This window comes from Rattus norvegicus, chromosome 5 (genome assembly GCF_036323735.1).
Source record: "Rattus norvegicus strain BN/NHsdMcwi chromosome 5, GRCr8, whole genome shotgun sequence".
Classification (NCBI taxonomy): domain Eukaryota; kingdom Metazoa; phylum Chordata; class Mammalia; order Rodentia; family Muridae; genus Rattus; species Rattus norvegicus.
In genome coordinates, this window is record NC_086023.1 from 13856421 (window position 1) to 13884087 (window position 27667).

The following is a 27667-nucleotide window of genomic DNA, read 5'->3' on the forward strand; positions in this document are numbered from 1 at the left end:
CCTAGGCTTTGCAAACTCTTACTAAGCTTTGTTTTCTAATCAGCAACTCAGAGGAGGAATCTGATTGGACCTTTGATAAGCACTTCAACACTGAAACCCTCGTTATGACCCCTAGAGTAATAAATTCCCCCAACTGAAAGCACTTATCCAGCCCACACAGTGTGACCTGGCTCTGGAGCCTCTGCCCCATGGTCTTGGGCCTGAGCTCCAGGCTGCATGCAGCCTCTAATATATTTAGTAGCTCCAAGTGACTACAGCCTCTAGTGAACAACTTAGGCCAATAGATATAAAGGCAAAAATTATATGTAAATGTATAGATACATATATTTATGTATAAATCAATATATTTCTTTTCCAACTGTACATTTTTAAGTAATTTACAGATAAGTAATTTACAGTAATTTTTTTAAAAGTAATTTACAGACAAGTTGCTATGGGCCCTACATTTCAAATGCCCAGTTAGGTGGTCTGACACTTGAAGCTTTAGACTAGCATATGAGCGCCTTTGGGGCCAGACAGTGCCACTCGGTGCAGTCAGCGTTCTTCGCTCTTGTCTGTTCTCCGGCCATAGTGGGTCATGCTGCAGCTCCCTCTGTGTCCGCTGCAATGTGGGAGAGCATGAAGGAGAGCAGAGCAGCTCGGAGATGAAGGGGTTAAAGCACGGCAGAGCCCCAGGATCTATCACTGGTCTAGAAAGTGGAAGGTCATGTTGCAGCTGCCTTTAGTCAGGGTTCTAGAAAAACAGACTCAGAGACTAACCGACTGTGCATGCCTGTCTGCGTGTGTGCGTGTGCATGCGTGCGTGCATGCGATAACTAGACTGGGTTACAGGCTATGGCTCAAATAGTCCAACAGTGTCTCTCTTGCCCACAGAAAGGCATATGGGCAGCTACTAGGTGTGGCCCAGATTTAGGGGTGATTCTTCTCACTTCAGATGATCCAACCATTTTGAAATGCCTCATGGGTATGCACTCATGACCTGCCTCTCTGCAGTCAGGTTGCTTGAGTTTTACCCAGGTGAGACCATCAGCCATCACACAGTGCGAGTTGAATCTTCCCTTGAAACCTAAATGTTGTATTCAGTCAGAAGTTGCAGTTTCAGTGTTACATTATAAAACAACTCTTCCTATTTTGCTCTATGCAGGAAAAGCATGCTAATTAGATCTTGTCAGACATGGAATTGAAGATGTTTTTAAAACAGTGATGAAGAACCAAGTGGCCTGGGTTTGTGCTAGATACTTTTTAACTCTTAGGTTTTCAGTTGTATGATCCACATCCTTACCACTTGGGCAGACCTGCCTCTCTGCAGTCAGGGCACACGCAGCAGCCACTCTTACTTTACTTTGAGGTTGGTTTCTGTGGCGTGTACAGAAGCAGTACTAACAAGGACACTTCTCTCCCCAGTTTAAAGCTCACGCATCATTCTACTACCCTCTGTTATGTGAAATTATGCAATTTGACTTGATTCCTGAACTTCGTGCTGTTCTTAGAAGATTTTTCCTGCGAATTGGAATAGTATTTCAGATATCACAACCACCTGAACAGGAACTTGGGATAAACAAGCAATGATGAGAACCGAATGTTTTTCTGTTGGTGTTTACAGTCCTCTGCTCCGTGAGAGGCCCCTGGAGCAGAGGTCTCCTACCTGAAAACTGTTTCTCTGAAGTACAGTGTCTGAGAGTTACTGATAAGATGCTTATACCGGTAGCTCAAGGTCGGAACACTCCATCAGTCACTTTAGTGACCCAGTGGCTGCTGTCTGCTGTTGGGCTCATGTTGAGCAGAAAGGCTGTTCAGACAGCATCAGCCTACCTTCGGGTCCTACCCTGTCCTCTGAGCAGGGTGAGCCCATACTTTGGCAGGTACGGAAATGAAACTTACCCAAAGAAGTATAGATGTAAAGACTGAACTTCTGCAAGAAGTACAACTCAGGAGAGCTGTATTTTGAAGGATAAAATGTTTATAATTGGGGGGAAGGGAGAAAAAAATTATTGCTCATGGTAAAAGATATTTAGCGACTATGGTGTTCTTACTCTGAAGATTTTTGCACACTCAGGCTATCTGAGATACTGGTAATCATCATCTTTCTGTGAAAATGTACAGAGATGCAGGTCTGTAATATAAAAATCTTAAACATATTGTTCTTCCTGCACTGTTTTATTTCTTTATTTTCTTATCTACTTGCTAAATACCCATAATATTTTGTCAAATGCACTAAAACATTTGGGTTGAACTTTTAGTCTTTGGGGGAGTGGTGGTCATTTTGAGGACTTAGTATATGCCCTGAATCTGTTGTGGCCAATGTTTGTCAAGATCACAACAGAAGGGGGAGCCACCAAGGTAGAAAACATCCCTGCTGACAAGAACTACCTGTAACATACTCTCTTAGGGCTTTTAACGATGAGCCATTGAAATAGATGACCTTTCACGACTGAAACTTGAATCACTGCGAATGAATCTAGGTTGCTGTCACTTTTTCTTTTGGGTGGCGGGGCTTGATGTAGATTTTATTCTATGTACAGAATTTAATGTTGAATATATTAAAATAACCAATCTGGCATGGTTTGGGGCGGTTAGATTTACTGGAAATGCATTCATACTGTGAATTGTGCTCTGATGGTTAACGAAAAGCTTGTCAAGCATTCCATGTTGACGGTGGGGTAAAGAGGTTCCAGGTGGATGTGTATATGGTACAGTTGTAAAGTTTTCTATGTAACATTCTGTACAACTTTCTGTACAATATGGATTCTCATCTGGCATATCTAATCAGGTTATAGGTCAATAAAGTTTTTGAATTATTTCATCAGTGCAGTGTAACCCACAGCCCTGTTTTCATTGTTTTTTTTTTTTGTTTTTGTTTTTGTTTTGTTTTTTAATTGAAGGTCAAACCATTGAAAAGGATGGGGGTTGGGTTTTGGTACAAAGACAATTCTTTCCGGTCTCTACATTGGATTCTTCACCTTCCTGTCTTACTCGATGATAATGCTATTTTTTGAGACTGAAAAAATGCTCCCCTGCCTTTATGGTGGTTTATACCGTGGCGTTTTGTGAATCAGTCACGCATGTATCCAGTGACACATATCATTAGAAATCACAACTGTAGTGGTTAATTTCAAAACAGGAAATAGGATCTCTTTATGATAAGACCTAGCTTCAGTCAAACCAGGCTAAATATTAGAACGAACTTGCTTCAGTGTTTTCCGGTCTAAGCCATCTCCTCTCATGACCGACAGTTGGTTGTTGCATGCTGTAGCATACGTCCTCCAATGAGGACACAGTTGTTATTTTCAAATGTTAACAGAAGAAAACTTATTAGCAGGGCAAATTTTAACATAAAAATTATATATAGCCAAAAAAGAAGAAAGAATACCAGAAATGTCTTCTTTTGGTAAACTCTGATGTCAACATCAGCCTTTGGTTGTATCCCTGGAAACACCAGAGAGGCAGCGGGCGGTTGTCCTCAGCTGCCATCTTGGAACACACTGAAGACCCTAACCCAAGTGAGAATCATGTTCTACGAAGTGTCATTTACTTATCAGAAAAATGCACGCAGCCAAGGGTCTCAGGTGGTGGGATAGACGACCACTGCCTCTATCCTCCCTGGATGGACCATTAGAAACTGCACCTGCACTTTGAGTAAAGAAACTGACATTGGCAGTTAATAAAAATAGAACTTTATTTGTGTCAAGAAATAGTGAAATGAGATAAATTAATAACTGAGTGAGTGTGTGCTTCTATCAGCATAAGAATGAAATGGAGACAGAACAACGTAACATGTATTGTGGCTCACGATGGTCTCGAACCCTTCGCTCCCATGGGAAATGTCCTGCAGACGAGAGTGCTCAGCAGCTTGGCCTGGACCCTGCCGTACCCGGCAGCCGGCACAGTGAGCTACAGCAGGTCTTCACCAGGACTTGTCTCACCACAGCGCTGACAGTGGAGGATGCTGGGACAGTGTACTGTCTCACTTTAATTCACCACCTCTTATGGCAAGCTCATTTTAATGCACATGTGGTAGCTCAATCAAGAGTTCATTACCACCCATAGCTAAATTGCAAAAATAATTCTATACATTGTATTAAAAATCAAGAATCAGGGCTTTTATGTACATTATATATAAAATATATCACGGGAAAAGTCACTTGCTATATAGATAGAACATAAATAACTAATATTAAAGTATAGGGCCACAAGTAAGACACAGTATTCAAGATACGACTGAACGTTCCTTCCACTGTAAAAGGCACTGCTGGATCCAGAGAGGGTTTATTTTAAGCATGTGCAGCAGATAGTCCCTGCCAAGGAAAAGTGCCTGGTTTCCCAGGAACCTGCTGCTGTCCCTCATTCAGCTGCTCTGCCATGAACCGTTTCAGAGTTTCGGAAGTGCCAGGGCGGAGCCAGGGCTCAGTTGCCACAGAGTTGCGTCCATCATCACCCAAGTGTCTCATGATGTCGTCAGGATCAACCAGTGAACCCTCATCATCTACAGAAGGCAAAAGAGACAAGTCAGGTAGCAGGTAACATACATAGGGTACCTGTAGGCCAGCCCGTTACAGCTCTGCATCTTTTCACAGAACTAGAAGCCTTTCTCCCAACTAACTTTACCCCTGTAGGACTAGGAAAGCCTGCTAAAGAGGGACCACAATGGGGGTGGAGAGAAATAAACTGACTCCACGGCACCCACCATGGAGGATCTACCAAACATTAAAAGTTGACTAGAAATAGACTATCTTATTTTGTGTCTGTTACTATAAGGAAAAACAATGGAATGACACAAGAGTTACACAAGACTTAAATTTAGCACTCACTGATAGGTACATTGAAAGTCATTCTGAGGAAATTACTGGCATACTGCCCTAATCTAAGATGGCCCATTCACAGGTAGGTGACTTATTCATTAATCACATTGGATCTTACTCAAATTCTATACATCTGTATTTGACTTAAGTATAAAGTAGGAAAATCTGTCTTCCTACCCTGTGATGTCAATTTGATTTTCTAAAAAAAAGGTATTACATCTCTTGGTCTGGATTGGCTTGCAAAGGAGTATGATGTGCAACCAGTTTAATGAGCAGTCAATCCACATCGTACCAAAAAGCGCCTGTTTGAAAGGACAGTATTAGAACAAAAATAGTTTAGACATTGAAAACCTGAAAAAAACCTTAGTTTTTCTATCTTCTCTCAAATATATCCTTCTTAGGTGCTAGTTCAAGTCTACTGTTCTAAAACAAAGAGAGGGCAATTCTAGGTGTACATGAAGGGAAATGCCTTTTAAGACATCTCATTATGATAGAAAATGGAACATACTATTCCCTTCATTTATTGTGTTTCCATATTTGATTAAAAAATATTTACTATCAGAATACACTAATCCTGAACTGGAAAAATGAGTTCAGTTTAAAAGCAACATTATTAACATTAAACATATTTATGTTTAAGAAAAAGTTGCAACAACAAAAATACTTCAGTGCAGCTCTTCTGTAAACAGGTAACTCCACTACAACAGCTCTGGCCCATGACCCCAGGGACTTAAAGAAAAAAAAAGGAAGAGGGGAGGGTGTGGCTTGGGCTGGCAGGAGAGGTCTGCAGCTGCCCGGTGCTTCATGACAAGTTTCATCCAAGACCACTCATCATGAGAAGATCGGCTTGCTGGCTTAGAATATTAACGGAAAAACTGCATCCTTCCTTCATAATACAAAAAGCAAAATAAAGGTAAAATTTTTCTTTAAAGGATATATTACTTAAAATCACATAAGAGCATTTTTCCCTGCTGAAAACAGCCTGGACATATGTCATACACAGACCTCCTGCAAGTGCGTGGACTGCACTCTGAAGAACACCTAGTAAGAAGATGCTGCAGAATGAAGCCCAGGCCCTGGATCTGCGCGCTAGTCGTGCACAGCCGGCGAGCATGTCATCTGTGAGGTACCTGTGTGAGTGGGTTTCTTCTGATGCTCAGTCAGTCTTCTCAGTCTCTCCTCATTTCTCATTCTAACCTGATCGACATTTACACTGGAGGTAGAGTTTAAAGAGAGACCATCTTGCGGTGTGTGGAGCCGACTACTCTCCTACAGTTAAGAGAGAGAATTTAGAAACACTCCAACAGTCAGTCAACATGGGGTTACACCAGATGAACACACACTGAAGAACAATCCCAGAGCATATAGATATGTCTCCTGTCTTTGCAGACCCAGGTGGCTTTGTCATGGCTAAGAGGTAGCATTGCGATGGAACAAATAAATGCTGGCATAAGGTTCAGGAAACGGCACAGAAGGCAAACACAGAGTAGCTAGCAACTGAGGCTCTACGTGTGTGTGTGTGTGTGTGTGTGTGTGTGTGTGTGTGTGTGTGTCAGGGCAGATGCACAAAGCAACAAAGCAACAGTAGAGAAAAGAATCCAGAAACTAGTCCTGGTGTTTAAATAAAGACCAAACTGTCAACAGGGAGAATAAATTGTTTTTTCAATGAACCATGCTAGAGAACCTGTTTCTGTATCCTAAACAAGGAGTTCAGATCTCATATATCAAACTATATGCAAAAACTAACTCAAGTATATCACAAACACATGTTTAATTTATATTAAACTCCCCATAATAACAAATTAGAAAAGTGGCAATTTGGACCTCCTTAAAAATTAAAGCTTCTATGCTTTAAAATCTATCAAGCTAAAAGGACAATCTTTTTTTTGGGGGGGGGGGTTCTTTTTTTCGGAGCTGGGGACCAAACCCAGGGCCTGGAAGCGCTCTACCACTGAGCTAAATCCCCAACCCCGGACAATCTTTTTAATAGAAAATATTTGCAGATCTAACATCTGACAGAATGTGTAAATAAGTCTTAATTAAGCTTCGCCAGTGAAAATACAACACACGGTTTAAGGAAGGACAAAGGTTTGAACTGATGTTATCTCCAAAGGAGACCCACAGCTGGCTAGGAAGAAAGCCGTGGCATGTTCTAGGACATGGTCGTGGATGACAACCACCACTGGCATGTGGAGAAGTGGGAAATTCATAGTGGGTAAAGTTGAAATGGTATAAAATGGTGAACGTGTTTTAGAAAACAGCCAAAAATCTTTCAAAATGTTAAATTCATACAGTGAGTAAACAAGCCAATAATTCTGTTAGGTACAGACTCAAGAGAAATGGGTAAAGCAAAGCAAAAGCCCCCAGGAAACCTGTACCTGACGCTAACGGCCATCTTAGTTGTAACACAAAGGAGGTGAGAGTCCTAAGTTGTTGAATGAATGAGCAAACTGTAACACCTACATAGAATAGAAAGGACTGAGGTCCTGACATGCTCTAAGGTGGATGGCCCTGGACAAAGAACATGAAGCTAGCTGTTTAAATGAAACATGCAGAAAAGACACCCACAGACCCAAGCAGACAGATGATTCTGGACAGCAGGATTCTGCAGCCTGATGCTGCCGGCCAGGTGACCAACCACACTGGTCAGTACCTGTTTAGAAGCCCCTGAGCTGCCCACAGGTGTCTACCTGAAGAGGAAGGGCCCCAGCAGAACCTGCTCTGTGGAAGGCTCAGAGCCTTTTCCTGAGTACACTGCGAGTCTATGGAGCACGACACGGCTCTGACCTAGTGACCTCGGGTCATTCACTGGACCAAATGGAGGTGCTACCGTATCATGTTATTACAGGGCATAGAAGGCTTTTGATAAATGCTAACCGTCGCTTTTTCTGGCTTCTCTAAAGCCTGTATACTACTATATAGGGAGTGAGATAACAAATGAGGCCATTTAACATTTACAGGACAGGCTGTCCATGCCATTGACAGAGCTACATATGCCACCATAAGAGCTACAATGTCCAAAATAGCTGACAGCAGAACCTAGATTTAGGCCACACCCACTTGGTTTTCAAAGCAAGCCTCCTCCTGGTGTGTTTTCTTAAACTGGACCACATACATTGAAGCCAAACTCTCGATCTAATAAACTGAGAAGCTATACATACAAACTCTAGTCCTTTTAACTTGTTCCTCCTGCGTTCCCTTGCAGAGGGCAACTGTGACGGTGGAGGGAAGGCGTCCTCTTCAGTGATAGGATACGTCTCACCGTAAGCACCTAGACAGGCCACACAAAGGATGTGCCAGTTTTACCACAGCTTAGAGTTCAGTGGTTTCTTCAGTGACTGACAGTTGTACAATCATTACCATCTAGAACTGCGATACCCCAAATAGCTCCCGTAGGATCACCGGCAACTGCGGTGCAGGCCCAGTTCAACACTCCACATGGATGGAGCTACAAGAGCACCATGTGTCGCTCTCGGCATGTGTCAGGTTCATGGGTCATGTCAGTGCCGAATCATAATTCATCACACTTTGCATCTGCCCTTGCTGTTGGCGACTACTGCTAGCTGGTGGCACTGGAATGATGCCTCTTGAATATTCGGGTATCCCTGTGTGGGCATGATTTTTTTGGTACAGAAACTAGGAATTTATTGCCAGTGTTATGGTGACTGCCCAACATTTTGTATGGCTACCACAATACTTTCAAAAGTGGCTAAACCAGCCTGATTCAGCCCTAATTCCAGAACTCAATAGGCAGGCGGATCAAGGGTTGAGGTCCTGGGCCATAGTAAGTTCTAGTTCAGCTTGGGCTACAAAGTAACATTCTATCTTAAAGATCTAAAATAGATGTACATATGGCTTAAAATAGACATACATATAGCTTAAAAATTAACATAACTGGCAAATTAGATATACTCACCAATAAAAGCACTATCAGATTCTAATAATGAATTTTTCAAAAAATCATTAGTGTCATCTCTGGGCTAAAATAAAAAACAACAAACAACTGTATGTTAATCGCTGTATTTTTAGTCTGGAGTAGAAAGATAAATCAGACTAACAGACAGCATAGGGTTCCACTCTAATCCCACCAACCAACCAACCAAGAAGATGGCAGGCAGGGCTGGCCCTCCCCAACACATCCCAGTATCCAGCTAACCTCACCAAGACACAAACAGGAAAAAGGCCTGCTTTCCCCTGACAGGGTGGGCACACTTTACTCCTAACTTCCTCACTGCCCCCTTAGGCGGATAAAGGGACCATCAGGTTGCTAATGAACAAGCCTGAGGCAGTGAATGGGCCGCTGAGCACTCTTTAAAGCACCAATGAGTCTCTGCTAAGACTGGGGTAGGAAGTCACCTTCTGACCGTAGGCAGGTTACAGTCCAGGGAAGGAAGGAACCAGTGGTACCACACACATGCTGGCCCTGAGCACAGCAACCTCCACAGCAACAGTTACAGCAGGCCACACTGTAGGGGACTACAGCACTGTCTTACTGCAAGGACTTCCTGGGGCGGGGGCGGGGGCGAGGGTGGGGGACGACTCAAATTTACATTTGTATAAAAACCACGCTGTGTTAGGAGGAGCCCGCAGCTCCGTGTGATCTCTGCACTTTGCTCCAACACTAGCAATAAATTAAGGCAATGAATCGTCTCGCCCCCATTGACACTTTTTTGGGCACGGCGTTCTTTCATGTGTTGAATCTCTAGCTCCTCTTTTGAGTACTGTTGATTCTACCTCCATTCTACCCAAATAGTAACAGTCACAGCAACTGAGCCCACTGTCATGAGCCTGCTAAACATTACTTAACTTCTTCTACGTTATATACTTCCCATAACTGGAGGGTGACCAGCGCCCACCTAGTCTTCTTAATGACAACTCGCTCACCCTACGTGCTTTTCTGTGTAATTCAGTTTCGAGGAAAGGCAGGTAGCTTTTTCTTTTTTAAGTCATGATAAGCTCATGGTTTATCTTGAGTCTCTCAGCCAAAGAGGATGTTAGGAATCCAGATTTTTAACCAAAATCCCAGATAGTAAACTTCATGATCTTTTGCATGGGGTAAGGGAGCCATCACCCAAGGAAACATCTACCAAACTGCAGCCTTCCCAAAGAGGCAGCACACACTGCAGGGCAGCTCGGTCTGGAGCCCATGGGCCCAGAGCTGGGCCTGGGGTTGGATGTAAGACTGTGGGCAAGAATAGTAATTTAGCAATGAGTATCTTTTAAAATTTAGCAAAACATGGGAGATTAGAGAAACGAACAGCAACATTACTCGGTGGGAGCCCCGAGCAAACAAACACAGAGCAGGCCGAGCTTTATCGGGGAAAGGCTAGCAAGATCCTAAGAATCTCCAGCGCCCTGTGTGTCTCCTGGACTCCGGCCTACGTGCTCACCAGTTCAGCTGTGGAATATGCAATTCAAAATGCTGTGTCAAATAACTTCCTGTCTCCCCAACCCCCAAGTTTTTCTTGCTTTTCCACCTCTCAACCCCAGATCTATCAGCTTACTAAAGTAAATCTACCCATTTTACAGTACTTTTGCTGTCTCACCTCAACCTACACACACTCGGATAGCTGTCTAGATTCTCACAACAATCCACCCTGCATTCAACACACGGAAGTGACCACACAAACTGAGAATCACAGTGTCACTCCTCCACTCCCAGGCACAGTGTGGATGCCATCTGTCCCCTGTGGATGCCCTGACCCCTCATGTCCTCTGTGTGTTGTCATGGTTTCCATGGTTACCTTCCCACCGCTGTTGGGTTATAAACAGCAAGTCCCCTCCCAGCATCCTATTCCTGCTGTCATGTCCCCAACACAGCATGCTACTGTGTCTCCTCCGTTTAGAAGACTCCAGGACCAAGGGACCCTTCTCTAACACTCCTGATGCTGACTGTACCCTCAAGACTATGTGCGTCCCTGCAGTCTTCATAGTGTCAGTGCAGGCCAAGTGTGAGGCTCCAGTGTCGCTCACTCCTATGACAACAGACACTTGTGCTGTGGTGAATCTTTGTGATACCTGACAACGGCAATCAGATGGCCAGGCTCTCCTCTGGAGAATTTAACTTATGTGTTATCTCACTTAACCCTCAGAGTAACTCCTGCACTCTCACTCATATATACAAACCCATTTGTCCCTTGCAATCCTAACTGAGTTTTCGTGGTAACCCTCAGCACTGAGTACGACCAACTTCACTCTGCAAATACTGAGTGGGAAACTGGAGCGTGAAAACTAGTCTACCACAAATCACACAGCTAAAGCGAGCAGCCCGGGCCACCCAGATGTTATTCTTACCCATGACAGTCGGTTTTCCCTACACAGCTTAGCCGCACATCTCTACACACTTACAATTAAAGTATGGTTGCAAATAACACTAATATTATCGACATAATCAAACTCTGGAATACTCATTTAACATGGCCCCACTGTGACTAGGAATCTGAACTGGTTGCTTACCACTCTGCGTCCTTGCTCATTACCAGTGGGGATGGCGTCTAAATCAGCTGTAAACAGAGTAAGAAGTAAATGTTTAGAGAAGGCTAACAAAAAGACATTTCAGATTTCCTATTATTAGCTTCTACTGAAAAATTATTTTCACTATCACACACCAGAACAATCTTAGAAACTAAACTACTTTCTCTTAAATCTGTATCTATTCTGGTTAAATGACTCATTAATAAAATCGTTGTGAACTTTGATATCTTTAAAAAAATTAACACAGACTTTTTTATCTTAAACTGTTATCTTGCTCCCGTCGTCTCTGCACAAAGCCACTCGGTGGAGTTAACAATGTACTGAGTATGTTCAACTGGAGGAGGGCAAAGGCAGGGGCAGAGGTCAGGTATCCCAGTCCTCTCTGCAGCCTCCAAAGACACAGCCCTCTGGGAGCAAAGGAGCTCCACATTCTGTCCTTCAGACTTTCTTCCATGGTTAAACCATAATGGCCCCCTCAGGGTTTGCTCCTAGTGAGAAAGAAGTACCAGCGCCCATCCGCAGACTATCAGTCTTGCTCTGACTAAACTGATGAGATCCTTGAGGGAAGATGTCTCCTACACAAGTGTATATCCAAGCCTTGATCTACGAGCTCACCTAAAGTGTCACATCACTTAGTCCTATCACACCTCTGAGGTCAGACACCTCCTCGCATGCAGAAAGCCACAGCAGCCAAGACAGGGCCTCGGCTTCCCTGTAAGTAACAGGTCATCCTCCCACACACAGCGGCCTGAGGCTGGCAACGCAAGTGGGATCCAGGCGTGGTCACAGCGCTCACCTGGGGCTCAGTAAGGCCCATGGAAGCTGAGGTAACTCCACCCTACGTGTAGGCCCCAGTCACACTGTGTACCTGCAAGTTACATGCTCCTGTAGGCTTAGACACTGGTTATTTGACCTGACTTACACAGTATCAGCAGCCCCTTGAGAGCAGCAGCCTAGTTACTGCCCACCATATCACGTCCTGTTAGTGTAGGTCAGTCTCTGTGCCTCACAGTCATGCTGGCAGCATTACATTAGATTGACATGACCAGATAATTATACACAAACATACCCCAAAATCTGATTACGCAACACACACGCATAACACAGAAGAAGAAATGTGCTCCAGGATCAAATGAGCACCCCTGCCCTCTGTTGGTAGTTCTTGGGGTGGAAGCCATCCGGCATAATCAAAGTACCCAACCCTTCAGCACTAAGGAATAGCTTAACTCCCCAGCATGGATACATGACTCTACAGGGCTAATCAGAGCCCTCTGTGGAACCTGTTCCTTTCCAAAACTATACGGCAAGAGTCGCATGAGCATGGCGCTGCCAGCGCAATGGCCTGAGATTAATCCAAGGCGAGAGTGGAAGAGTGAGGGAGATGCTGAGGAATCCTGAGGGGACAGGGACTCCGCAAGCAGACCCACAGAGTCAACTGTGGGCTCCCAGAGACTGAACCACCAACCAAAGAACATATACATGGGGGGGACTAGGTCCCCCTGCACATATGTAGCAGACATGCAATCTGCCTTCATGCAGGTCCCCCCAAAAAATGAGCAGGGACTGTCCCTGATTCTTGCTTGATCATGTTCCCATAACTGGGCAGCCTTGTCTGGCCTCAGTGGGAGAGGCTGAGCCTAGTCCTGCAGTGATGATGATGAGCTGGGGGTGGGGAGGGTTTGGTACCTAGCCCTGCTCCCCTTCTCAGAGGTGAGGAGGGAATGAGGGAGGGAGTTCTGGGAGGGGGGCTGGCAGAAAGGGGGAGGAGGGTGATCCAATGATCAGGAATAAATTCATGGGGGAAAAGGCTGGAGAGCTGACTGACTGGATGACTCACTGATCTTAGAGGACAGGAATTTGGTTCCTAGAGGCTCACATCTACCTCTAACATCAGTTACACACACACACACATACATCTCACAAATAAATCTTTTTAAACAGACACACAAACACAAGCACAACTTAGGGGCTGAAGAAGAGGCCACAACTGCCCCGAAGCAGCCGGCTTGCACCTACCTCCCGCATCTCGCCGCATCTTCATTCTGTTGAGCCTCTTCTGCTGCTCTCGGAGTAGGGCCTGCTGCTGAATCTCCAACGTGTGATGATCTCGTGGAGGATCTGGGTACATTAATCTCAGATCCACCCGAGTATCTGAATCTGGAGCAAAAATTACGTAACTAAGTTAAGACTTGTTTTCAACTGAGATTTCAGAGAAAAAAATCTGTACACACACGCTTATAACTGAAATATGGAAGTCAGCATCCAACATGTTCTACATGAACAGACTAGCTACGGCATAATCAATAAAAGAAATTAAATCAGACTTTTGTCTGTAGTTCTAGGTGACTGCTACTTGTTCAAGGTCACTTGGGCTACCCAATGAGTTCTAGGCCAGTATGGACTCCTGTGTATAATTCTGTCTCAGAAAAAATATGGGGGAAAGGAGCCAAGAAGAGGTGCTGGGGAGAGTTGAGTGCGTGTTGCTAAGTGGCAGGCACCAATCTGAGAAGGCTGGATGTAGAGTGATTCCAACTCTATGGACTACAGCCCTCTGCAAAAGGTAAATGGTAAAAGGAAAGCTTTTCCGTATGCCCCTACACTGGTGAGAATATGTAATCACACTTCCATACAGCTTGACAGAATGCCCATCGAAATGAGCCCTACTGCAAAGCCAGAGCTCCGAGAGACCACAGCACGGCACTCGTGAGTCAGTTCTGCCACTGCGTGCCGCTGAGGTGCAGCTGTGATGGAGAAGGCAGGGAGCAGTGGACACTCACTGTGCTGTGATGGGGACAGAGCTCAGTGGACAGCACTTCACAAGACCCTGAGTGTGACCACCCTCAGTGAAAACAAAATGAAGTAACAACCGTAATGTCAAATCATGGCCTCAGTCAAAAGACATTACAAAGCCATGAAATTAAAGAACACAAAACTGACGTTCTTTAATGAAAGGCTTCACAGAAACAGCACTTACAAGGCTGCTTGCAGCTTCCCTGCTCCCCAAGACGTCACCTAGAGCAATCCTAAATTTATTCTCACCCCTCTCTCTCAGCTCGTTAAAGTCGTGAATATTCTGAAACGTAGTAGCATCTAGGCCCTTAGGCGATGGTCTTCTGACAGGAGCCTGTACCCGATGTCTAGCCATATCAAATATATCCATGGGGTTCCTCTCTCTTTTCCTATAAAGGACAAATCATGATTAATGTGCTGTATGATGGAAAATGAGTTGACATTCAACTCTCTGTAAAAGCAACTCGGTGTATTTGACCACAGTTACTACATATATTCTAACTGCCCTGCCCTGCCCTGCCCTGCCCTGCCCTGCTGTCAATCACCTATGCGAAATACAAGAGACGTCATAAGGGCCATGGTGTCACCTATCACAGCATGCATGAGCTCAAGGCCAGCCTCAGCTGATTAATTTGATGTCACCTTGAGCTACAAAAGAACCACAAAGATCAGGCATACTACTTTTTAGAAATGACTTTAATGTCACTATAAAAATCTATCCAGTTTCATCATGTTGTGAGCAAGAGAATTATAAGAAATGTGAAGTTACCATGCACCAGACATAACGGAAATTAGGTGTCCATGAATCTTACCTTTCTCTCAGCCCAAAGTAGAAATTAGACTCACAACATGCTGTTACTGGTGTACTAGTAAACTAACTGTGCACGACTTTATAAAAAGTTCCCAACAACTTCCTATTAAATTAAGCACTGTTCAGTTCTGTTGGGACCCAGGGAATGTTCTAGGTAGCTTTGGAATGGAGCTTTCTGCTAATAGTTGACCGTTGCCACTTCCCCCAAAGAAAATGGACAGAGAATGGAAATTCTAGCTCTGAAAATAAAAACAAATACCAATCAGTGCTTCTTTCCATACTGTGGAGACCACCCCCTGCTCCTCTGTCCTCCCCTTCCTTCTCCCTCCCACTCTCACCTCCCCCTTTCCCCTATTTCCCCTCTCTCCATCCCCCAAATCCTCCCTCTCTCGGTGAGATAGGGTCTATGAGTTTCTGGCTGGCCTGGAACTCACTGTGTAGACCAAGCTGGTCTTGAATTCATAAGAAATCTGCCTGCCTCTGCCTCCCAGTGCTGAGACTAAAAGTGTGTGCCCCTAAACCTAGCATCCCTCCTCCTTTAAAAAAAAAAAAAAATGTAATCTAAGCTACAGTCATAAGCAATTAGAACACCCAGGGTCCTCTCATGGGGTTTCCTTTTGTCTCAGGGCACTTTTAGAAGGGTCACAGCATGGCCCTGTCAAGGCCGGCATGGATCTGTATCATGCATCTAGAATGATAGTTTAAAGGAAAACGTCTGAAAAGAACCGGCATCAGACTGTGAACAAACGCACCTGAGGGAACCCTGTGTCTGCAGAGGCTATGCCTGGCTCACCAGCCTTACAGTGTGCAGACAGACTGGGATGCTGCAGGTCCGGAGGCTAGTTACCTCTCTTGGCCTAAGCTCTGGCCTCTGGAAAGCCATTCCCATACCTGCTGTGTGTTGAAGTCTTGTGGCAGTGAGTAATAAAAGTGCCATCAGATAGCATCAGCCTCTGGAGAAGCTTCCCCACCCTGATGCACAGACAATGCCCTTTAAATCTGCGCTTAAGTAGGACTTTCTCTTTTGTCAGACTAGAAAAAGTTCATAAAACCTTTTTGTCAGGGCAACCGAAATGTTCTCCCAGGCCATGGTCACTCAGAAATGCCTCTAGAATAAATGGTCTTTATTCCCTTTAAGACGAGAGCTCTGCTTTTTGCATGGCAATAAAAATCTACAAAGACTCTTTGAAATAATCACCAAGAGCAATTTCAAAGAGTCTTTTCCATTTGGGTCCCTCTCTAGTTCCCATTAATTCTAATAGATAAATAAATTGACTTTTTAGACTTGGGTTATTCGATCTCGTTTGCATGTGGTCTGTACCATCCATGTGTTCCTGACTTGCTCACAGAGAGCCTGGTGATGCAGTGAGATGATTCTTCTGTGAGGCTCTTCTATGAAATGAGAAGTAAGAGCCAATGTCTCTACGACACACATCTATGGTCCAATCAGATCGGTTATGTGGACATGGTTCTAGTTAACCATGCTGCCTTTGCTCTTGCTGGGGCTAAGGTGCAGTGCAAGAGCCCTGCTCTGGAGAAGTTGGGCTCTGGCAAAAACACCATCTCTGTTTTGCTAGGAGATGAGTGTCCAACAAAGCACTGGTCCGCGCCATCGCGTCCTCATCTTAGAGTTTTCCACTACCGTCACTGGTTCCCTCACGGAACTACATTTCTACGTATGATTTCTAGAGGACACAGGAGGAAACAGGAGGCTCTGAGATTAACCAGTCCAATTCCGGGAGACAGTGCAGAAGCACCTGATAGGGATGTCGTCGTCGTCGCTTTCCAGGTGCAGCAGCCGACCCTGCAAACGCCTCTCCTCACTTCGGAGCTGCTTCCTCATTTCTGATAACTCCATAATTACATTTTTTTTCTCCTCTACAAATTCCCATGGAGAAGTTAAAAAAAAAAAAGAACGAAAGATTAATTACCAAACACAACCTGGCTTTTCATAAAGCTAAAATGCTCGGAGAATGTTTATGAACGGTGCTGATGTGTCTTTACATACATACACATCCTAACGCACACTGTTAATCCACACTCTGAGTGAGGGAGATGCTGCTGGGTCTACAGAGGGCTACTGTGAAGGGCCTAACACAGGAGTGGCTTGCACTCTGAAGGCTGACTGTCCTGGTGGCTGCACAAATCACACAGGGTAAGAACACAGCAATAGGAATGCAAGTGAACTGGTGAAAAGCTACCGACGGACTGTGTGCAGAGAGCCCACTGCCACTTGTGCACGGTGTGGGGTAGGGCACAGCACCTTTGCCGTCATTTCTGCAGCTTTCTAATGCTCTGGTTACTGCAAATAGCCTCGCACCTACAGAAGTCCTCTACCTTCTGCACGGAGTTGGTTCTTCCTCGCAGGGACCGGAGGAGACTGTGCCCGGGACATGGAGCTTTCCTGTGGGCAACAAGACAGACACCATCAGCGTTTCTTCCCTATCCCTCAGGATAAAAGCCAACCTCTCCACTGTAAACCACAGGGACGGCTCCTTGCGTCTGGCTACTGCTAACCACTATGTGAGTGCGCTGTGCCTGTGCCTGTCTCCTGCTCCTCTCATTTCTTATAGCCTCTTCTAGGCTCCTAAGTGAGTCCGCTCCTCTCAGCCCAGGCACCAGGCCGCCCCTCCTTCACCATCAGCTGCCCGTCAGCCTCTCCCTCCCACGCAGGCTTCACAGGGCTGGAGACGGCTCAGCGGTTAGGAGCACTCACTGTCCCCTTGAGAAAAGAATAATAAAGGCTGCTTCTGGGGTCCACTTCTGTATCCTCATTCACGCCCTGATCACAGTCAGTGTCAGCCTCTGCCCCCACTGTTCTGTGGGAGTGCCCGTACCAAATAAAGTGACAAAAAGGACTCTAGCCACCCGAGCACGGCATGCACAGCTCCCCTATTCCCTCAGCCTGGCTGAAAACCACTGATTATATCCTAAAGCTAGCCACCAAGATCTATTCCACTCTTCAGCCATTTCTCCTCCTGAGGCTGACCACCAAGGCCCCCTTTGGCTCACCTCATTAGCACGCCCAATTACAATCGAATGCCTCATCCTAACACAGGTTCCCATTTTACCTTTATAAACCGCTACTGGCCTATGGACCACCCCTGACGCTTCTATCCTGAGGCAGTCCTTTGTCTTCTTCCCTTGTCTCCTTCCCCTCTTCCTCTTCCTCAATCTCTATCTCCTGTCTCCTATTTCCTGCTCTTTGTCCCTCTGAGAAAATTAATCTCCTTTATGATAAGAACTTGGTCTTGGGGTGTCTTGTGCTGATACTGGTCCTTTCAAGGATTCCCAAGTCACATATTCAGTGAGCAATTGCGCCCTGAATTTCCTCGGTGAGTAACAACTAGCACGGCTGACACTGCCTGTAGCTCCCCTCTGCTATTCAAACACTGTTGTTAATTTCCTCCAACTTCTATCCTCAGCCCTTTTCACTCCTCTACACGGACCCTGCAGAACCACACTAATTCACTTAGCACCAATATTAACCGCTTCCCACGCTACAAACCTAGTCCAAAATGCCTTCCTCAGCCACAGCTCAATTCTCGAACTCCAACTCTGTATAACCATCACCAGAAACCCGAAAAGTACCCCTGACCTCTTACCACCAAGCCCTTAACCTCACGTCAGGACTTACGACAGAGCACCTTGTCCTGTGTTTTGTCTGCCCTGCCCAGGAGAACTTTACTCAAGCTCAAGTGCCCAGGCCACACTCCTTGAACATCGCAAGAATCCCCATCTATTTTCAACTACAGAGCACATGAACCAGACTGTCAGAAGGAGAATTCGAGAAATGTCCAGTCCTAGCACGCTGCTATGCTTCGTGTGGTAGTGCACATCTCTGCAATCCGCAAGCCCACGGAGGAAGGAAGGCCAAAGTGCACAACTCTCCCCACACAACACAACAGCATCTGCACTCCTAGCTGCCTCTGCACACGACACCGCAGGCCAGGCCAAACCAAGCCACAGGACGCTCTTACACGGCTTGCCCCACCTTTTGAGTTCGCAGATACGTCAGTCCGCCCTTCCTAGCTTCCTTTTACATCTGTAGATCGGTCTAAACATAAGGGAATGCACAAGTATAACTAACTAACTACAGCTAGTTAACACAGACTTTCCCAAGAAGACTCCTAGTCAGGCAAGGTGGTGAAGAACTTTAATCCCAGCATGTGGGAGGCAGAGTGGAGCAGATGTCCGTGGGCTGGAGGCCAGCTGAGTCTATGGAACAAATTCCAGGACAGCCAAGGATACAGAATAAGACCCCGACTCAAGACAAACACATGACAACAATGACAAGAGCAACAAACGGGCATTCTTAAGGAGCTGTGACAATCAACGCCATTTGCTTTAACAGACTGTGTGTTCCTTAAGAATTAAGCTTTAGGGCGCCAAGTGCTATCAGTCACAATTCTAGCAACATGGAAACTACAGAAACCTCATAAAGTACTATCCCAAAACTCAAGATTAACTCTGGGAAAAAAGTAAATACATGAATGAAGGAACTTATGATGGTGTCGACTGAAGGAGGTCTTTGGATTTTGCTTGCAGTTTTGTTCTGAAGAGCAGGAACTACAGGAGAAGGCTGTCTCAAGTACTGGAAAAAAAAAAGCTTTCTGTACATATATATGTATACACACACACACACACACACACACACACATACTCTCTCTCTCTCTCTCTCTCTCTCTCTCTCTCTCTCTCAATAATCACAACCATTTAAGAAGCTCAGATTTCTTTTGCTTTTAATAAAATACTCTTTATAAAACAGTCCAACTCTTCCAAGTGTATAAGATCGCATTAGGCCTCTGCAGAAGGAAGTCCTGTCTAATAATTGTAACTCACGATTCACATACTCAGCTCCTCAGACCAACCCTGTGCACCAAAAACAGTGGCTCTAAAAGCAGTCTTTTTGGTGAATTACATTTAATTTACAATATAATACAGTAAAAGATGAGTCACTAGGTAACTAAAATTCAAGGTCAATATTTCTACTGGTGTGCTAGCCAGTCAGTCACTCTGGCGAGCTCCTGTGAGTCCCACAGTCCGTGTGGTTCTGGTCTACACTAGATCTTAGGCAGCAGTCAAACATAGGACCACAGTAACAAGACTGAAAGTGGCCACTAAATAGGATAAAAAATTCCAACTGTGGCCACCTCACGAATGGCAGTCAGTAGTGTCCATACTCAGTTCAAGACCCCCTTTCTTCCCTTGTCTAACCGCTCCCGACTCTGCAGGCCCGAGCCCCAGGCCTGGTGCCTCCGTCCGAGACATACCTTTGCTTCATCTCCGATAACATTCTCTCTCTCGTAGTAATGCTGAAGCTGCAAGTTATGCTTTTCCTCCTCTTCCTTCTTCTTTCTTTCTGCTTCTTTTCGCCTCTCTTCAGCTAACCGAATAAGTTCTTCATTTTTCAGCCTTTGCTTTAAAATTTAAAAAAGACACACTTCTTGCATGCATTTGCAGTACATTTAAAAGTATGTTACTTTGTCTAAAAGTAAAATTGATTATATAAAAGATATGGTGTTCTACAAAATGAAGATACTGTCTATTTAATAAAACAGTAGACATCTTTTATCAGCCTAGAGTTAAAAACAATTTGTCTCTTAAATAAAATACTACATAGTGCAGAAACAACGGGGCACTTTAAACATGGATCTCAAGACAGCGTTGAGCACAAGCTCCGGGGCACCTTTCCGAGTCAGCACAAGCCTCCCCGGCTGGAGAGAGTCAGACACACCTCCTCTTCCTTCTCCCTCCTCCGCTCCTGCTCCTCCTCGTACTCTTGCTGAATTCTTGCCCTCTGCTCTGCAAGCCGCTTTTCTTCCTTCTCTTCAGCAACTCTCAGCTTCTCCCGCTCCGCTTCTTCTCTTTGTCTCTTCTCCTCAATCTAAAGAAGCGGGCTCAGTGATTATCCTGCTCACCTACTGACAAGTCACAGTGTCACTTTTTCTTGGATGCCTTCTATTCGCAAGTTCTCCATTTTTGGGTGTCCTGAATTTATTACGTGGAAGGACACAGGATACTGTTAGAAGCTGCCAGTCAAACTCATCTCCTAATACAAACTGTGTGAACTTGGGGAATAGACTTGAGCTCACTTTTCTCACCTAGTGAGTTATTAATGCACTCTCCGAAGTGTCCCCAGGATTAGTGAGGAGATGTGAGGAGCACATTAGTTCTGCCTGCACCTAGGGTGCTGAGGACGTCTCTACGGTTGGATTATTCTACAGTGATTCCCAATGCACGTCAATGCGCTTGACCAGGAAGAGAATTCCCACCCAGGAGTTAACTGAACGTGTTAGCCTCTTTACCAGAGTCATTTCCTCACAGTACTTTTCTCCCCGCTGGCGGGTAAAGAGGAACTGGAATCCCCAGCGCTGGGGAGCAGCTCAGGAGCAGGCCTGTGCTCAGCACACACAGGCCTGCTCCCTCCCAGACCAGAGCTGCCAGAATTACACTTCTCTCAATAATCCTCTGAGGGCCAAGAACACAGTGAGAGAATGTTCTAGAGCAGACATATGGACAGGAGCAAGCCCTAAGAAACAGGACATAATGAATGCCCTTTATGGACCAAGCAGGAAAATGGTAGAATTGGGTTACTTTAAAAAAAAAATTAAAACTATTCATCTTCTAGTGTTCCGAAACAAAGTTTCACTCTGAGGTTACCCTTGAAATCCCAGGATGGCCTCAAACTTAGGGTGATCCTCCTGCCTTAGCCTTTCAAGTGATACAATTACAGCTGTGCACCACCAAGTTCTTCTGCTATTGGATACTTATGATTAGCTTAAGGCTATCTTTACAGACTATAGTTAACATTATTTATAGATCTTTTGTTAAAATATTAATTAAAATGAAATTATACCATTTTCTCTTTCCTCCCTCCCACCCCTCATTCTCTCAAATTCATGATATATATTCCATATATGTACACACACAGCGCACTCAGTCCACAGAACGCTGCTTGTATGTGTACGATTTCAGGGCTGAGCAGCTGGCAGGCTCTTATCTTCCCCGAGGAAGAGAATTTCTCCTGCTCTCCACATTCCTTAGCTGCCTGTAACTCTGTCTAAGGTTGAGGGCCCTTGATAGTTTGCCCTTCTGTGCCAATGTCTACTGGTGCTGTCCTAGTTCAGGTCTGCTTAGGCAGCCATGCTGATGCAGGGATGGATCATCTAGGAAGCTTGTAAGAGGGAGAGGAGCAGGGAGTTCGTTGTGAGACTGTGTCATGTTGAATTACATTTTTCCTATAGAAGGTATTTGTATGCAATCTGAACTTCCTGCAGGTTTAAGGTTGCATGTTGACCATGTTCTGCATAATGAGAACGTGAATCTTCCTACGTGAACTATGAGTCACCAACCACAGCCTTCCCTGAGGCCAACTGCACAGCCTGATGATATTCAGTATCAACAAAGTGCAGACACCCAGAAGTGCTCCACTCCAGAGTCAGGACCGTCGCTGCAGCACAGTCTTAGGCTCGACCCCGGGCCATCTTCTCCTTCCTCCATGGGAAGGAGCAACAACCACATTACAGAGGGCAGCTGCCAGCGTACGGCATCAGCAGACCATACATCTACTAGACACAGCCTAGGGCCAACAGAAATGCTAAGACTTTTTAAAAAGAAGAAAATTATCTTCTAGGTCAGTTTTCAAACTATATAACACAAAAGTACTTTATGAGATATTTGAATTTTTAATTAATTTTTTCCGTTGAATTATTAAAATTCACTCACAAGTGTTAGTTCCTCAATCTGAATAGCAGCACGGCTTCTGATGCATTAAGTCAACTCTTATTTGTGCACATCCTGGACTAAAGCTTCTTTCCTCGGCCTTATGAGCAAATTTGCACATTTTAAAACATTTATTTAAATTCTTAGGCTTTAGATGTTTCTGTAAGGTATCACTGACAGTAACAATAAATACCATTTAGCTGTTTAGAATTCTGTGATTTGTGACAGAAGAAAAAAAGGAGTTTGTGACCACCAAGAAAAAAACTGAAAAATCACCATTGTAGAGTAATATAATCAGCCAGACAGTGGTGGCACATGCCTTTAACCCCAGAACCCAGGAGACAGAGTGAGTTCCATGAAAACCAGAGGAGCTGGGGTGTGGGGTAGGGAGGACAGCCTGTTATACAGAGAAACCCTGTCTCAATCTCCCATCCCCAAAAACACAAAACAGAGTTCTCTACTCATAAATGCACTGAGGATTTACAAGGAGTGCTGAGGGATCAAAGTGACGGCCGAAACCTCCTCTGGTAGTGGCTTTGCCACAGATGAGGCTGCACCACCCAAAGACAGGCTTCATACGTAAGAATCTCCATCTGTGCGTCAGCTGCAGGTCCTAAAACAGAGATGCTGTCTGTCTCTAGAGAATTACACGTAACAACATTCCACACAAGTATTCTGTGAACAATAAAGTGGCTTAAAAACTAACAACTGGGGGTTTTACCTTACCCGATGGTAGATGTGTTAAATTAACTTAGAGAACAACTTACATTTTGAGTTGCTGTTGTCATGGTAACAGAACCACTACAGCTCCGTCAAGTTCAACAGCTGATTCTGCCCCACACTCAACCTGCTGACCTGAGTGCCTGACATCTGGGGGACTCTGCTATCTGTCACATTCTCTGTGAATCATTTCCGTACAGACACTCACTGCTCTGATAAGACACCATGCTTCTGGGCTATCCAGTCCTCCAGTAAAAGAATGTAAACCAAAGGATAGATGTTTTCAGGCCACCCTGAGACGTACATGTGTAGGTGTAGAGAGAAGCAGGCGGAGAGAGAAACTCCAGTCCCTTATGAGCAGACATCACAGTCATCTGGACTCTATTCTGCTCAGCGTGAAGTCAATACTGTGGATTCCCCAAGCTTGTTGCTTAATAAACACTACATGCTTTAGTGCCTCCTTTGGGAACAGTCTGAATATCTCACTACTTTAAATGCGACCTGCCTAATACAGAAAGAGGCATTTAACTGAAAAATGCATTATATTATATGTAAACGTTTTGTTTCCTGAGACCCTGACTGGCTTTGACTTCTCAACCCTCCTGCTTAGTCAGAGTGCTAAAAGGAACTCAGCTGAAACGTAACTTCTGTTTGTTATGTCTGCACTGAGCCAAGGATAGCACATCTGTGGGGGAGGCAGGGCTTCTTCCCTAACAAGCACATAGACAGACTCATCCTAGATCCTGAAGTGGATTTCAGAAAACTTGACATTCAGTGAAGTTTAGAAAAGATTCTATATGACTGAACAATGTGATTTTAGCATTGCTGTACCTGATATAAACTAGACACTTTGGTTAACTGCGTAGCATTTTAGAAATTAGTGCACAGTGAATAAAATTCTTGCAAGTTTAGTTTATTATATTCATTAAGAGTTGAAATCATAACCAAACAAGGCTTTCACCTGAAAACGAAGAAAATTCTTGTATAATTCTTGCTGTTTAATTTGAAGCTCGCTGAGTGGCTCGCCGAATGTATTTCCCCGGGCAAAAGGAGAGCCTTGTGTTTGTAAAGGACCTTTAAAAGACAGTTTGCAAAAAATACAGTTAGGAAAGGAACGATCTGCTAATAAACCCACATATGAAAAGAAGTATTACATAGAGAATCCTGAGGTGAGGTAAGAGTGTGAGGGTCATGGAGGCCGCAAGAGAGAGCAAACAGTCAGACTAGAGTGAGGGAGGGTTGGAGGGCCTGCAGGGCAGTGTCAGACAGTAACAGCCTGAACAGCCATCAGAGCTCATCACATTGTTCACGATGGGAGTGCACATGAACACCCTCTGCTTAGGACACCCTGAGGCTGGAGAGGCAGCTCAGTGGCACGGCAGCTGCTGAGCACTGAAGGCCCTGGACTCAGAGCTGAAGGCAGAAGAGGAAAAGAAAACGTTCCTAAAATTGAAGTTAGTCTAACTATAATAGGATTTACTCTTAAAGCTGCTAAAGTTAGTGCTTTAGTGGCATGCACACAGCCTTGGGTCTATCTGCCACGCACAGAGTACTTTTAAAGGGATATACATGTGGCAATAGTTTGCTGTCATGTGTGTTCCTTATAAATAGCACTATATAGTCTCAAAGGGAAGACATTGTTTCACAAGTTATTTGAAAAACAATCATTCCCTAGAAATCTCTTTGAATGCAGAAAGAAAAAAACTGATGACAATTTCGATCTCACATAAATGTTTATATGATCCTTAAATTATTGATTTACTGCTTTTGTTGTCTGATTGGTTGGTTGGTTTAGTTTGTTGAAACAGGGTCTTGCTATGAAATGTATCCATGGCTGGTGTGAAATCACTATGTAGACTAGGCTAGCCTTAAGTCTGCAGCAATCCTCCTGCCTCAACCTCCTAAGGGCTGGACTTACATGTTTTAGCGCGTCCAGCTGCTGATTCACTCTCACTCCTATCAACTTAACATATCTATCCTCGGCTTGTCACCCCATGTAGGACAGTATTTAGCAGGCCATCTCTGCACTGCCTTTGTATTTAAATTCACTAATGTTTAGTTGACTGAGTCGCATCAAGACTTGAAAATCTTGAGAACTTTTTCCCCTAGAAAGCTGTTCTACGAAATGTAAACTGAGCCCATGAATGTTCTCTTAATCGGGCACTGAGAAAGCTCAGAGTACAATGCTCAGTGCTGTCTTTTACCTTAATTTCCCTCAAATTTTGAATTTTTGTGACAACTAAACCACTATAGGGAACTAATACTATTAGAAAATAGAGATGTAACTAGATACCATAGTAACCACAAAAAATAACTGAAGGCAAACTAGTACTGGATTTCACAGCAGTTCACATAGGAGCCATAAAGTAAAAGAAAAATCCCTAACAGCATGAGCCAGGGAGGGCAGTAGACACCTGCGTCCCTGGCTCAGAGTAAGACCCTGTCTCAGCTTTTCACCTTCACTCCTAGCACTAGGGAGGCAGAAGCTGGTAGGCTCTATGAGTTTAAGACTAGCCAGGTGACATAGTGAGTCCCGACCAACGAGGACTACATAGTGCAAGACACTGTGTCTAAAAATAACAAAAGAAAAAAGAAAGCCAAATTAAGACAAAACATCAAATGACGATGAAGCTTAAAAACATAAATTAGGAAAACCTTGAAATATATTCAAATTTCCCAAAGTCTTTTAAAAATATTAAGCAGCCCATGTACACATGCACACATATGTGTACACATTCATACACATACATGTTGTGGGAGGGAGTGTTTGTGAACACCAAAAGCCCACCAAGGAGCCGATTCCAATGTGCTCGTAGGAGGGTCTCTTTATTTACGCTCGAGTTTGGGCCACACCACCATCTGGGAGGGTACAGCTTCGTGGTCTTAGCAGGACAAGGCTTTATAGAAAATGGCGAGCAAGTGAGGAAGGTGCAGCCTGGCAAGCATCTAGTTGTGTGACTACTGTTAGCCCACAGGTAGGTGCTCTGAAGCAAGGCCATGAACAATCACAATCGGTCTGAGAGTACATCTGAGACAATCTTTGATTGACTGTTGCTAGCAGGAACCTAGGGAGTGACTCTGGCCAAGGACAAGCCGTGGGGTCCTTCCTAGTACGTGGGTGCAGCTTGGGTTCTGCTGCAGGTCAGGTTCCCAAGCTTCTTTTAAGATGGAGTCCAGTCCCAAGATGGAGTAGGTTTGGCCTCTCAGTACTCATACACATATATATGACATAGCACAAACTAGGTGGCTCTGGATAGTTTCTTATATTGACAAAATTTAGTTTGTTAATATTTGTTAATGGTTAGAGAAAGTCTAGAAAATTTCCATTCATATAAAATGAGGAAACTGACATTTCATGATATTTTTAAAGTTATCATTAGCACCCACCAGAGAAAAACCTGGCCTGCTACAGGGAAACTACACAGGTCAAACTTGCAGGCACGCTCAGTCAGGCTTACTCTCTTAGGAAGGGGTCATGGTATTGTTTATTTCCCAGAGTCTGTGCCGTAAGCAAATGCCCACGAAAGAGGACATGCTGGTCCTCCTGAGAACAGCCAACACTACTGTGTGCAGAGACAGAGTCACAGCCCAGGGATCTCAGAGCGGCAAACAAGAAAAGCAGTGTAAACAGCGCGATTCACACGGAAAGTATTTGTTCTTCCTGCTGTGCACTAGACTATGTCAGATGAAGAATTCATAACTGTATCAAAATCAAAGGTTCCAATTTTAGAGTTCCAAAAATTGAAGCTAGAAGCAAACAGTAAAAGTCTGCTGTGGACCCCCAGTGGAACCGTCCTTCCAGAAAGTGAGAGCAGTGGGCAGGGCTGCCTACACAACTGGCAGACCACTGTCCCCAAAGTGCTAGTCTGAAGGGACCAGTAGGTCACCGCTGCAGCCCCCACAAGGGTTGCCAGTAAGTCATGTGAGCTATAAAACTAGACTGCATGATCAGTCAGGAATGTTTCAAAAGAGCTTTCCTATAATCAAATTTTTTTTCTATAATCAGAACTTCTAGGAAAATGTAGAAGCAGACTGAAAACAATAATAAAACTGCAAATGAGCAAAAGCAGAATTATATGGTAAAGTCTTTGATCAGCGCCAATACAGAGTGCAAGATGTACATTCTCTCTGCTTTGCTTTGACTTTAAATGTATAGAATACACTCACACATGTGGTAAGATACTGAGTAACGTCAGCTCACAGCAACTTTAAGGACCTGCTAATGGACGTCAGCTTCACTCCCCCATACAGATGTGACCTGACACGAAATGTCTAGGTATTCTTTTTCTGTACAATGTGGAGGGCAAGTGATCACTTAAACAAAAATTGATTTCTTGTATAATTTATG

At 44.5% G+C, this 27667-nt stretch overlaps 2 protein-coding genes across 42 annotated transcripts in view; one reads left to right on the plus strand and one right to left on the minus strand.

Moving 5' to 3' along the window:
• The window catches only part of Arfgef1 (ADP ribosylation factor guanine nucleotide exchange factor 1), a 94731-nt gene extending 91914 nt beyond the window's left edge, over positions 1–2817 (plus strand). Inside the window, exon 39 of one of the 2 annotated variants that reach the window (XM_017593322.3) lies at positions 1145–1832. In XM_017593322.3, coding sequence (XP_017448811.1) covers positions 1145–1162 — 18 coding nt within the window. In that variant the 3' untranslated portion in view covers positions 1163–1832. Of the gene's footprint in view, positions 1–1144 lie in introns of both variants that reach the window. The other variant, NM_001277056.1, reaches the window with a different exon arrangement.
• An 834-nt stretch (positions 2818–3651) lies between these two features.
• Cspp1 (centrosome and spindle pole associated protein 1) overlaps positions 3652–27667 on the minus strand; it is a 115228-nt gene continuing 91212 nt past the window's right edge. For 33 of the 40 annotated variants that reach the window (XM_039110193.1, XM_039110190.2, XM_039110189.2 and 30 more), the window contains 13 exons: positions 24281–24393; positions 20612–20761; positions 20148–20294; positions 19364–19468; positions 17212–17278; positions 16632–16752; positions 14313–14452; positions 13290–13430; positions 11256–11302; positions 8716–8779; positions 7961–8070; positions 5930–6068; positions 3659–4483 (listed from right to left, as the gene is read on the minus strand). In XM_039110193.1, the coding sequence (XP_038966121.1) occupies positions 4272–4483; positions 5930–6068; positions 7961–8070; positions 8716–8779; positions 11256–11302; positions 13290–13430; positions 14313–14452; positions 16632–16752; positions 17212–17278; positions 19364–19468; positions 20148–20294; positions 20612–20761; positions 24281–24393 (1556 nt within the window). In that variant the 3' untranslated portion in view covers positions 3659–4271. Of the gene's footprint in view, positions 4484–4976; positions 5102–5929; positions 6069–7960; positions 8071–8715; positions 8780–11255; positions 11303–13289; positions 13431–14247; positions 14453–16631; positions 16753–17194; positions 17279–19363; positions 19469–20147; positions 20295–20611; positions 20762–24216; positions 24394–27667 lie in introns of those variants that run through there. The other 7 variants (XR_005504470.2, XM_063287892.1, XR_005504467.2 and 4 more) reach the window with 6 other exon arrangements.